Raw genomic sequence first — 13,471 nt, forward strand, 5'->3', positions numbered from 1 at the left:
CCTCTCTTTGATGTGCTGACGGGTGTGAGTCTGGCTTAAAGTCAAGGAACCAGAAGGAGGGGGGCTTGAAGTTGCCCCTTTCAAGAGCTTATTTATTTATAATACTTTAATCATCATTCTTTCTAAGTCTGCACCAAGACACTTGATTTTGTAGGTGGCAAATGTGCAAGTGGGGGTGTCCCCTTTTGGGGGTGATGGGTCAGTGGCCACCCTGATCCGGGAGCTGGAATGCACGATCCCAGCCAAACCTGGGGATGTTTCTCCCGAACGCGGCTGTGTGGGTCTCGCCTCGCCTCTCCCAGCAACGCTTGGCAGTGCCAGAGGTGTGATGCCCGCTCTGGGGCACTGCTGCCACGTTGCTGATCTGCCTGCCTTCCCTTGGGTTCTTTCCAGCACAGAGCCTGGCCCAGCGCTGGAGAGGAGGCGGAACCAGGAAGCAAGGTGCTGGTTGCGATAGAGACGGGCTCGGACAACACAACCGCCTCGCTGGGATTACGGTTTCGGAGAGCGCAAGTGAGCGGGGTTTCCAGGTAGGTGCCAAACATCCCAGAAAACCCAGCTGGAGAGGGGCTGATGCGCATGTAATTGCCACCACCCGTCCTTTCATTTCAGGGAAAGAAGCAGCAAAAGTCTTGGGGCACATTTAATGCCGAGGCTGGCCCTTGCGTTCGTCTGTTGCAGCAAAACCAGCCAAGAGTCCTGGGGCACCTTAAAAGCAGCTGTCCCCAGCCCCGTGCCATTCAGTGGTGTTGGACTACAACTCCCATCATCCCCCAGGCTGTAGTCCAGCACATCTGAAGGTTCCCCAGGTTGGGGAATGCTGCCTTAAAGACTTCACGCATTTATTATGGCATAAATGTTCACTGACTTTAGCCAATTTTATCAAAGCCATGGATATTATCCATTGTGTCCTCACAACAACCCTGTGAGGTAATCCAGGCTGAGCCTGTGATGATGCGATTATTACTAGATTTCTATCCCACCCTTTTTCCTCTTGCAAGCACCCCACACACAGACCCCAGGCGGCGTCCATGATCCTGCTTTGCATTTTAACCTCACAACAACCCTGCCAGGTAGGTTAAGGTGAGAGTCAGTGACTGCCCCAAAGTCACCCGGTGAGCTTCGTGGCCAAGTGAGGACTAGAACCCAGGCCTCTCGTGTCCCAATCCAACAAGCTAATTCCTACTCCACACTGAAACTCTCCATAGTATTATGTGCATCTCATGAAGTGGGCTATAATCCATGAAAGCATGTGCTGGAGTAAGTGCATTCATCTTTATGGCGCACAAGACATTTTGTTATTAAAGGCTAATGGTGCAAGCCTAGATGTATCTACTCGGACATAAGTCCCACTGAGTTTAATGGGGGTTGCTCCGAGGTAAGTGGGTATATAGAACCGCAGTTGAGCCGTATTTTCCTGCAATGGACTAAGAGGGCAACACCCCGCCATGGAAGCTGCAGGGAGAATATTTAATGGGAATACTTTGCACATGGTGCTAGAAAAGCGAGCTATACGTATTCCCCCATCTCTCCCCACCATAAATGCATCCACTCAGCTCATTATATTGTCTCTTCTGGCAGATTTCAATTCCAAGCACTTTGGAAGGCAGTCTGGGCTGAAAAACAGAGTATAAATATAATAAGCTACAGTGCTGTCGTAGAGGAAGGGCTCGTAGGGACGCAGCCCTGGCCCTTTTTCATGAGCAGGGACTCTGATGTCATCAGCCACCCCGCTCAGGATTCCCTGTTCCCTCTGAACTCAGCTGCGATCCTTGCTGTAGCTGTGGGGGCAATGAATTTTTCAAGCAACAATTTATTGTTCCCTGTTGGAATGCAAAGTATTTGGGATGACTAAGACTGGAATGGGCAATGGAGACCTATCCACTTTACCAAAGATGGGCTCCTGGTGGAGATAAAAACTCCTAGAACTGGTTGGTTGATATGGATCGACACAGCTGCCTGAAATTTTTGGACTGCCCTTGGAGACTGTCACGTGAGACTGTCACATTTCCCATCTGATCACTACATCACTCTGTGTGCGTGCGCATGTGTAGTTCAATCCAGCTGGGTGTGTGGATGTTTCTGCTGGAGCAGGAGGGAGGAGCTTAGGGAAGGCTAATGGGTAATGTTGGGGCGCTAAGGGAGTGTGCAGGGGGCTATCGAAATGAGAAGGGATCTGTCCATGAGGGCAGAGTTGAGAGGGTGGTGCTTCCATAGAGTGTCATATTTTGAAATCCAAAATGTGTTTGAGTGAGTGGGTGAGAAAGATGTTAACACCCCTGCCTTTTTTCTCAGATGTCCAATTGAAATACCCCTGCCTTATTCTGAGCTGCGCTGTTTTTGGATCCCAGTTGAAGGCTGCATATCTCACAAGGTTGTACCATCTTAGAAAGGGGCGTGACTGTGACAGGGCTTGGCTGTGACTGCCATGAAGGGACCCGGCACTCCTGAACTGGACACTACATTACCGATAAGCTAACCCTGGGATCTCCAACATGGTGTCACCAGTGTGGCCATGGACACGTCTCTTTGTAGCTGCCCAGCTCCCTGCTTCTCCTGCTTTGTACTTTATTTCTTATGAGTTTTTTTTTAATTAAAAGCAATGATTCTTTAACGGGCAGAGCCCGGCCTGCTGTAAAGCGAAGCGCTGACCTTTGGCGCCATCTTTATTTGGATTCCAAAAAGCGGCTTTGGTGTTTCGAACCTCAGAGCCCACCTCTGCCCTGGGCTGAGGTTTGTGGGCAAGTGGCTTTTCATCTCTCGCTGGTTTGTCTTCTAGGAAATGAGTGTTTGGTGACTGGCCTGGCCAACCGTGACAGCCATTTTGTAAGAGCACCCACGTCACTTGCTCAAAATTCCACATGGGTCCACCGACTCTAAAAAAAAAAAAGTTGGAGATCCCTGAGCTAATAGATTTCATGACTTTCCATGGCAAACAGGTGGCCAGATCAAATTATAGCAGCCTTCCCTAGAGCTGAAGTCCTGAGTGAGTAAACTGGAGACACTGGGCTTCCTGGTGCAGCCACATTGGGTGTTTTTAAGCAGAAAACGGGGGCCTAAATAATAAATCTAATAAGGAGAATAGCATCAAACGGAAGCCCTTTGAGGCTGAGCAAGAGGGAAGAGATGAGGGATGTTTACCAGATTTGCTTGTTTTCTTTTGCAGTCTCCTTTTGACACTACGCCACTGAGAGCAACATGGAGGCTGGTGTGGGTGCCATTGAAAGGCTCCGGGCAAAGTGCTTGCAAAGAGGCGCTTCTGGAATCAAGGGACTGGCCAGGTATGAGGGTGCGAGAAATGCTCAGAGGCTTTACAGCCAGGGTGGGAAACTGAAGGCCTTGGGCCAAACCCGGCCCTCTCAGGTTCCCCAGATGGCCACACTTTCCCCTGCCCCATCCGCTTCCCCTAATTGTTTTTTGGCTTTTGTGTGGTTTTTCTCCCCATTCTAAAACGTTGAAATGCCTCTCCTGCAGCATAGCTACCGGCACTAAGAGCTATAAGCCAAAACAGGCTGGTGGTTTTTGCCCCAACCCACTACTGGAATGTGGCCCCCGAGAGCTTCTCCAAAATGCAATCTAGGCCTCAGGCTGAAAGAGGTTCGACACCCCAGCTTTGCAGCATCTCCTTGATTCCATCTCCTGCAGAAGCCCGTTCTTCCACGGGCTCAGCTCTGCAACTTTGACAGGCGAGGCAAGTGGGCCTCTTGCTTTGGAGATGGAGTTGTGCATACAACATTGTCAAGCGTATCTTACCCTCCCTAAGGACTAGTATCTGCTTTTCGTTGTTTTGAGTGAAAGCCGAGAGTCTCTCCGGAAGACGAATTCTGCAAGCAAAACTATGTTCTGGCCTCTGGCAAGAATAGCAGCAAAGAAACACCATCTTCCCCTTTATGGACTGACTTCAGTCTCTTTTCTCCCTCTCTCTCTCTCCCTTGTTGCAGGTTTTTCCGCATCATGGACGACGATGGAAGCAAGTCTTTGGACCTGGAGGAATTTCAGAAGGGTCTCCAGGATGCTGGAGTCCCTCTAGAACGAGGCGAAGCAGAGGAGATCTTCCACCTCTGCGATAAGAACCGGAGTGGCACCCTGGACTTTAATGAGTTCCTGGAGGCCCTGCGGGTGAGTGGAGCCTGGGTTAGCTGGCTGAGCCCATGGTTTGGGTTAAGCAGGGCTCGGAAAGGTTTGGGAGACAAAAGCTATGCAACGGCGCGCCTTTGCAATTTGCCCCTTTCCAGCAACTGGTATTGAGAGGTAGACTGTGCCTGAATGCAGATGCTCTATTTAGCTAGAATAAGATGAATATAGGAGCCCTGCTTAGTTTACCTGAGGGCCCATCTAGTCCGGGGGCGGGGATTCAAACCTCTTTCAGCCTGAGGGCTGAAAACGTAGCCGGCAGGCTGCATTTCAACATCCCTGATCTAGTTAGCATTCTGGTTCTAACTGACAGCCACATTTCTCAGTGCGTGGGTCCCAAACAGGGCGTGAATTCAACCCTCCCTCAGTAACTGGTATTCAAAGGGAGACCAAGCCTGACGGTTGAGTTTGGGGGGCGAATAGTCACCGGTAAGTATTAAGTTAACTTTTGTAAACCACCCAGAGAGCTTCAGCTATGGGGCGGTTGTTGTTGTTCAGTCGTTACATCATGTCGGATTCTTCGTGACCCCATGGACCACAGCACGCCAGGCCTTCCTGTCCTGCGCTCTCTCCTGGAGTGTGCTCAAGTTCATGTTCATTGCATCGGTGATGCTATCTAGCCATCTCATCCTCTGCTGTCCCCTTCTCCTTTTGCCTTCAGTCTTTCCCAGCATCAGGGTCTTTTCCAGAGAGTTTTCTCTTCGCATTAGGTGGCCAAAATATTTGAGCTTCAGCTTCAGGATCTGTCCTTCCAATGAGCACTCAGGGTTGATTTCCTTTAGGATGGACTGATTTGACCTCCTTGCAGTCCAGGGGGCTCGTAAGAGTCTTCTCCAGCACCACAGTTCGAACGCACCAATTCTTCGGCGCTCAGCCTTCCTTATAGTCCAGCTCTCACAGCCATACATTACTACTGGGAAAACCATAGCTTTGATTAGACGGACCTTTGTCGGCAAGGTGATGTCTCTGCTTCTTACTATGCTGTCTAGGTTTGCCATAGCTTTCCTCCCAAGGAGCAAGCGTCTTCTAATTTCATGGCTACAGTCACCATCTGCGGTGATCTTGGAGCCCAAGAAAGTAAAATCTGTCACTGCTTCCATTTCTTCCCCTTCTATAGGCCAGGAAGTGATGGGGCCAGATGCCATGATCTGAGTTTTTTTAATGCTGAGTTTCAAACCAGCTTTTGCACTCTCCTCTTTCACCCTCAACCAGAGGCTCTTGAGATCCTCTTCGTTTTCTGACATTAGGGTGGTATCGTCTGCATATCGGAGGTTGTTGATAATTCTCCCGGCAATCTTAATTCCAACCTGTGATTCATCGAGCCCGGCGTTTCTCATGATGTACTCTGCATATAAGTTAAATAAGCAGGGCGACAATATACAGCCTAGTCGTACTCCTTTCCCAATTTGGAACCAATCGGTTGTTCCATGTCTGGTTCTTACCGTTGCTTCTTGACCCTCGTACAGGTTTCTCAGGAGACAGGTAAGGTGGTCTGGTACCCCCATCTCTTTAAGTATTTGCCACAGTTTGTTGTGATCCACACAATCAAAGGCTTTAGCGTAGTCAATGAAGCAGAAATAGACGTTCTTCTGGAATTCTCTTGCTTTCTCCATGATCCAGTGAATGTTGGCGATTTGATCTCTAGTTCCTCTGCCTATTCAGAACCCAGTTTGTGCTTCCGGTAGTTCTCGGTTCACATGCTGCTGAAGCCTAGCTTGTAGGATTTTGAGCATCACCTTGCTGGCATGTGAAATGAGCGCAATTGTACGGTAGTTTGAGCACTCTCTGGCATTGCCCTTCTTTGGAATTGGAATGTAAACTGACCTTTTCCAGTCTTGCGGCCACTGTTGAGTGCTCCAAATTTGTTGGCATATTGAGTGCAGCACTTTAACAGCATCATCTTTTAGGATTTTAAATAGCTCAACTGGAATACTGTCATCTCTGCTAGCTTTGTTGTTAGTAATGCTTCCTAAGGCCCACTTGACTTCACTCTCGAGGATGTCCGGCTCAAGTTCAGTGACCGCACTATCATGGCTATCAGGGACATTAAGAACTTTCCTGTATAGCTCTTCTGTGTATTCTTTCCACCTCTTCTTAATCTCATCTGCTTCTGGTAGGTCCCTGCCTTCTTGGTCCTTTATCATGCCTGTCGTTGCACAAAACGTTCCCTTGAGATCTCCGATTTTCTTGAAAAGATCCCTAGTCTTTCCCATTCTGTTGTTTTCCTCCATTTCTTTGCATTGTTCATTTAAGAAGGCCTTCTTGTCTCTCCTTGCTATTCTCTGGAACTCTGCATTCAGTTGGATATATCTTCCCCTTTCTCCCTTGCTTTTCGCTTCCCTTCTTTCCTCAGCTAATTGTAAAGCCTCATCAGACAGCCACTTGGCTTTCTTGCATTTCTTTTTCTTTGGGATGGATTGAGTTGCTGCCTCCTGAACAATGTTACAGACCTCCGTCCATAGTTTCTCAGGCACTCTGTCTATCAGGTCTAATCCCTGAAATCTATTCCTCACCTCCACTGTATATTCATAAGGGATATGATTTAGGTCATACCTGAATGGTTTAGTGGTTTTCCCGACGTTCTTCAATTTAAGCCGAAATTTTGCAACAAGCAGCTCATGATCTGAGCCACAGTCAGCTCCAGGTCTTGTTTTGACTGACTGTATGGAGCTTCTCCATCTTTGGCTGCAAAGGACATAATCAATCTGATTTCGATATTGACCATCTGGTGATGTCCATGTGTAGAGTCATCTCTTGTGCTGTTGGAAAAGAGTGTTTGCTATGATCAGCGTGTTCTCTTGGCAAAACTCTATTAGCTTTTGTCCTGCTTCATTTTGTACACCAAGGCCATGCTTGCCTGTTATCCCGGTGATTACTTCAGCATTCCAGTCCCCTATGATGAAGAGGGCATCTTTTTTTGGTGTTAGTTCTAGAAGGTGTTGTAGGTCTTCACAGAACTGATCAACCTCAGCTTCTTCGGTATCAGTGGTTGGGGCATAGACTTGAATTACTGTGATGTTGAATGGTTTGCCTTGGATTCGTACTGAGTTCATTCTATCATTTTTAAGATTGTACCCCAGTACTGCTTTTCCCACCCTTTTGTTGACTATGAGTGCTACTCCATTTCTTCTCAGGGATTCTTGCCCACTGTAGTAGATATGATGGGCACCTGAATTAAATTCGCCCATGCCTGTCCATTTTCGTTCGCTGATTCCCAAGATGTCGATGTTCAATCTTGCCATCACATGTTTGACCACCTCCAGCTTACCTTGATTCATTGATCTGACATTCCAGGTTCCTAAACAATATTGTTCTTTACAGCATCGGATTTTCTTTTCACCACCAGACACATCCACAGCTGAGTGTCCTTTCAGCTTTGGCCCAGCCGCTTCACTCTTTCTGGCGCTACTTGGGAATTCCCTCTGCTCTTCCCCAGTAGTATATCGGACACCTTCCGACCTGAGGGGCTCATCTTCCGGCGTCATCTCTTTTAGCCTTGTGATACGTTCCATGGGGTTTTCTGGGCAAGAATCCTGGAGTGGGTTGCCATTTCCTTCTCCAGTGGACCACATTTTGTCAGAACTCTCCGCCATGACCGTCTTGGGTGGCCCTGCATGGCATAGCTTATGGCTTCACTGAGTTGCGCAAGCCCCTTCGCCACAGCAAGGCAGTGATCCATGAAGGGGATGGGGCAGTATAGAAATGCAAATAATAATAATATCAGAGGAGAATAGTGAGCGCTTCCAAGCAGAACACCCCTGGATGCGTCTTTCTTTAGCCCCCCATGTCCGAAGCCAGGAAGGAGATCATTGGCACTGCCTTCCGTAAACTGGATCGGACCTGCGATGGGCTGGTGACGGTGGAGGACCTCCAGGGCATCTACAACAGCCGGTCCCACCCCAAGTTCAAGAGCGGGGAGTGGACTGAAGATCAGGTTTTCCGGGCCTTCCTGGACAGCTTTGACTCCCCTCACGACAAAGACGGGAAGGTGAGTGGCGGAGAAGCCCTCAGGACGAACTCCTGGTGGGCGGAGGGGGCTGCAGCTACCAAATCGGACTCAAAGAGTGCTTATCAATGGGATCTTCTCTAACTGGGGAGAGGGAACGAGTGGGGTACCGCAGGGCTCAGTCCTGGGCCCAGTGCTCTTCCACGTTTGTATTAAAGATTTAGAGGAGGAGGTGCAGGGAATGCTGATCAGATCTGCAGATGACACAAAATTGGGTGGGATAGCTAATACTTTGGAAGACTGAAACAAAATTCAAAGTGATTGTGACAGACTGGAGCACTGGGCAGAAAACAACAGAATGACATTTAATAGGGGTAACTGCCAAGTTCTGCACCTAGGAAAAAGAAACCAAATGCACAGTTGCAAGATGGGGGATACGTGGCTCAACCACATTACAAGCGAGAAGGATCTTGGCATTGTTGTCGATCACAAGCTGAATATGAGCCAACCATGTGATGTGGCTGCAGAAAAGGCAAATGCTGTTTTGGGCTGAATAAATAGAAGCATAGCTTCCAAATCTTGGGAAGTACTAGTTCCCCTCCACTCAGTACTGGTTAGGCCTCATCTGGTGTACTGTGTCCAGTTCTGGGCACCACATTTTAAGAAGGAGAGGGTTCAGAGGAGGGCGACGAAGATGATCAGGGGACTGGAAATAAAGCCCTGTGGAGAGAGACTGAAAGAACTGGGCATGTTTAGCCTTGACAAGAGAAGACTGAGGGGAGATAGGATAGTGCTCTTCAACGACTTGAAAGGTTGTCCCAGAGAAGAAGGCCAGGATCTCTTCTCCATCATCCTAGAGTGCAGAACACGGAATCATGGGCCCAAGTGACGGGAAGCCAGATTCCAGCTGAACATCAGGAAAAACTTCCTGACCGTTAGAGCAGTATGACAAAGGAACCAATTCCCCGGGGAGGCGGTGGGCTGTCCCACACTGGAGGCGTTCAAGACGAGGCTGGACAGCCATCTGTCAGGGATGCTCTGACTTGGATTCCTGCATTGAGCAGGGGGTTGGACTGGATGGTCTTATAGGCCCCTTCCAACCATATTATTCTATAATTCTCCCAGCATCTCTCACCCAGCATGGTCAGTGGCCAGGATTGCTGCGCGTTGTAATTCAAAACATCTGGGGGGAAGCAGCTTTTGGAAGTCAGGCTGCGTTGGCTGTATCGGATGAAAGTCAGCCTTCCCAACAAGCCAGTGAGCCAGTGTGATGCACTGGTTAGGGTTTTAAGATTGGGACTCGGGAGATCTGGTTTCAAGTCCTCCTTCGGGCATCAAGCTTACTGGGTGAATCTGGGCCAGTCCCTTGCTCTCAACCTGACCTCCCTCTCCCGGCTGTGAGGATAAGATGGCAAAGAGAAGGATTATGTAAGCCGCCTCCAGCCTCTTGGAAGAAAAATGGTGGGATATAAATATAATAATAAAAAAACAGCCAAACTAACTTGTTCGCAGACCTAGAAGTCAACCCAAGATCTTACATTGGGGTGAGCAGTGGTGGCGGGTGGGGCTGAGGAACCCTTCCCAGATGGGATAACAACTGGAGGGTAAAACGTAGATGTTAAAGGAGCGCACTTTCAGTTCCAAAGTTGCCTGTGGTGCACAAGACGTTGAAACACGCATTGTGTATCTCTGCAGATCACGGCCGAGGAGTTCCTGAACTACTACAGCGGGGTCAGTGCCTCTATCGACAACGATGAATATTTTGTGGACATGATGAAGGCGGCCTGGAAGCTGTAGGGGGGCAGGATTGGACACACAGCCCCCCTCCCACCCGGCCAAACTTAGATATAGTTGCACAAATGTCCTGCAGTAGATTGCATGCAGGGCAGGGGTTTGAAACCAGCTGGGTGTAGGACTTTGTCCAACACACCCACAGCTTAATGCAGGGGCAAAGGTTTTGAATTCCCCCCTCCCGTATACTAAATCTCTGAAAGTAGAAAGCTAGTTCACATGGCACGAAGGACAGTTGGCTCTCCTCCCACTCCTCTGCTACTTTTCCGCTTGCAGGGAGTGTATGAGAAAGAAATACCAGAAGTGGCAGAGTCTGTTCTCCCGCTGCAGGAATCTACCAGTTCATTCTACTGTTGTGGGTAGGCCTGTCACCCTGGACATGCTTCCTTGGCCAGGGTTTCCTTTGATGCAAGGGGACTTGCTCCTGAATAAAATATGGCTCATGTCAGACTTTGAGATTGTTGGCTGTTGTTTCCAGAAGGGCCTGACCAGACGTTTATGGGAGGCTAGTCTTACCAGCTGCAAGGTGGACAGTGTGGTGTCCAGTTCTGGTCACCACACCTAAAAAAGGATATTGTAGAGCTGGAAAAGGGCAACTCAAATTATCGAGGGTCTGGAGCGTCTCCGCTATGAGAGAAGGTTACAGCAGCTGGGATTGCTTAGCTTGGAGAAAAGGAGGGTCAGGGGAGACAAGAGAGAGATTAACAAAATCATGCCTGGTGTGGAGAATGTGGAGAGGGAGACATTTTTCTCCGTCTCTCAAAATACTAGAACCAAGAGGGGCCATCCTGTGAAGCTGATGGGTGGGAGATTCAGGACAGATCAAAGGAAGGACTTCTTCACACAGTGCATAAAATATGGAACTGCTACCACAGGGTGTCGTGATGGCCGCCCATTTGGATGGCTTTAAAAGAAGTTGGACAAATTCCTGGAGGAGGCTATCCATGGCTACTAGTCTTGATGGCTCTGTGCCACCTCCAGTACCAGAGGCAGTGAGCCTATGTGCACTGGTTGCTGGGGAACATGGGCGGGAGGGTGCTGTCGCACTCCTGCCCTGCGTGTGGGTTCCTGGTCAACAGCTGGCTGGCTGCTGTGTGAACAGAACGCTGCACTAGATGGACCTTGACTCGATCCAGCACGGCAATCCTGATGTTCTTCATTCCTTTCCAATACAAGGCATATACAGGCATAGTAGAGGAGTAACTGTGACCAGGGTTAGGCAACAATGATGCAGACACGGGGCCCTCCAGCTTTTTTGGACTACAACTCCCAGCATCCTGGACTGTCGGCCATGCTGATGGGAGTCAAAGTCCAGAACATCTGCAGGACATCAGGTTAGGGGGCAGTGGAGTCATAGGTTTTGCAAGTGGAAGGAGGGGCTCCTTGCTTTGAAGCTGTCTGCCCACCCAGTACATCAGAAGTGCAAAAAGCTGAGGCCCATGGGCCAAATCCAGCCCTCCAGAGGTCCCCTGACCACAGATCATGTGGGGATTTCTCAGCTTTTCTGCAGAGGTTTCCCCACTCTAAAGGGCTAAAGTGCCTTTCTGAAGGATTACTTACTGGTAATCTTACTTACTTACTGGTTAGTGATCCCCTTCATGGATCACTGCCTTGTTGTGGCGAAGGGGCTTGCGTAACTCAGTGAAGCCATAAGCTATGCCGTGCAGGGCCACCCAAGACGGACAGGTCATGGCAGAGAGTTCTGACAAAATGTGGTCCCCTGGAGAAGGAAATGGCAACCCACTCCAGTATTCTTGCCAAGAAAACCCCATGGAACGTATCACAAGGCGAAAAGAGATGACGCCGGAAGATGAGCCCCTCAGGTCGAAAGGTGTCCAATATACTACTGGGGAAGAGCAGAGGGAATTTCCAAGTAGCGCCAGAAAGAGTGAAGCGGCTGAGCCAGAGCCGAAAGGACACTCAGCTGTGGATGTGTCTGGTGGTGAAAAGAAAGTCCGATGCTGTAAAGAACAATATTGTTTCGGAACCTGGAGTGTAAGGTCAATGAATCAAGGTAAGCTAGAGGTGGTCAAAGATGAGATGGCAAGATTGAACATCGACATCTTGGGAATCAGCGAACGAAAATGGACAGGCATGGGCGAATTTAATTCAGGTGCCCATCGTATCTACTACTGTGGGCAAGAATCCCTGAGAAGAAATGGAGTAGCACTCATAGTCAACAAAAGGGTGGGAAAAGCAGTACTGGGGTACAATTTTAAAAATGATGGAATGATCTCAGCACGAATCCAAGGCAAACCATTCAACATCACAGTAATTCAAGTCTATGCCCCAACCACTGAGGCCGAAGAAGCTGAGGTTGATCGGTTCTATGAAGACCTACAACACCTTCTAGAACTAACACCAAAAAAAGATGTCCTCTTCATCATAGGGGATTGGAATGCTAAAGTAGGAAGTCAAGAAATCACCGGGATAACAGGCAAGCATGGCCTTGGTGTACAAAATGAAGCAGGACAAAGGCTAATAGAGTTTTGCCAAAAGAACATGCTGATCATAGCAAACACTCTTTTCCAACAGCACAAGAGGCGACTCTACACATGGACGTCACCAGATGGTCAATATCGAAATCAGATTGATTATGTCCTTTGCAGCCAAAGATGGAGAAGCTCCATACAGTCAGTAAAAACAAGACCTGGAGCTGACTGTGGCTCAGATCATGAGCTGCTTCTTGCAAAATTTCGGCTTAAATTGAAGAACGTCGGGAAAACCACTAAACCGATCAGGTATGACCTAAATCATATCCCTGATGAATATACAGTGGAGGTGAGGAATAGATTTCAGGGATTAGACCTGATAGACAGAGTGCCTGTGGAACTATGGACGGAGGTCCGTAAGATTGTTCAGGAGGCAGCAACTCAATCCATCCCAAAGAAAAAGAAATGCAAGAATGGGAAAGACTAGAGATCTCTTCAAGAAAATTGGAGATCTCAAGGGAACGTTTTGTGCAAAGACGGGCATGATAAAGGACAAAGAAAAAGAAATGCAAGAAAGCCAAGTGGCTGTCTGATGAGGCTTTACAAGTCGCTGAGGAAAGAAGGGAAGCGAAAAGCAAGGGAGAAAGGGGACGATATACCCAACTGAATGCAGAGTTCCAGAGAATAGCAAGGAGAGACAAGAAGGCCTTCTTAAACGAACAATGCAAAGAAATGGAGGAAAACAATAGAATGGGAAAGACTAGAGATCTTTTCAAGAAAATCAGAGAATGTTTTGTGCAAAGACGGGCATGATAAAGGACAAAGAAGGCAGGGACCTACCAGAAGCAGATGAGATTAAGAAGAGGTGGAAAGAATACACAGAAGAACTATACAGGAAAGATCTTAATGTCCCTGATAGCCATGATAGTGCGGTCACTGAACTTGAGCCGGACGTCCTCGAGAGTGAAGTCAAGTGCGCCTTAGGAAGCATTACTAACAACAAAGCTAGCAGAGATGACGGTATTCCAGCTGAGCTATTTAAGATCCTAAAAGACGATGCTGTTAAAGTGCTGCACTCAATATGCCAACAAATTTGGAGCACTCAACAGTGGCCACAAGACTGGAAAAGGTCAGTTTACATTCCAATCCCCAAAAAAGGGCAATGCCA

General features: G+C 48.5%; 1 protein-coding gene across 2 annotated transcripts; it reads left to right on the forward strand.

Moving 5' to 3' along the window:
- Positions 1 to 455: 455 nt before the first annotated feature.
- Positions 456 to 10,326, forward strand: LOC146333823 (calcyphosin-like protein). Of its 2 annotated transcripts, XM_084825423.1 has the most exons (6): positions 456 to 530; positions 2,296 to 2,374; positions 3,167 to 3,281; positions 3,942 to 4,119; positions 7,913 to 8,122; positions 9,776 to 10,326. In XM_084825423.1, exons 3-6 carry the CDS (start codon positions 3,199 to 3,201, stop codon positions 9,875 to 9,877), a joined length of 573 nt encoding a protein of 190 aa, XP_084681549.1. In that variant the 5' UTR covers positions 456 to 530; positions 2,296 to 2,374; positions 3,167 to 3,198; the 3' UTR covers positions 9,878 to 10,326. The 2 variants fall into 2 exon arrangements, with proteins under 2 accessions (XP_084681549.1, XP_084681550.1); XM_084825424.1 differs by lacking the exon at positions 2,296 to 2,374.
- The last annotated feature ends 3,145 nt before the right edge of the window (positions 10,327 to 13,471 follow it).

Source organism: Heloderma suspectum, chromosome Z (genome assembly GCF_057233095.1).
Source record: "Heloderma suspectum isolate Gila_16-S chromosome Z, 16-S_ref, whole genome shotgun sequence".
NCBI classification, from domain to species: domain Eukaryota; kingdom Metazoa; phylum Chordata; class Lepidosauria; order Squamata; family Helodermatidae; genus Heloderma; species Heloderma suspectum.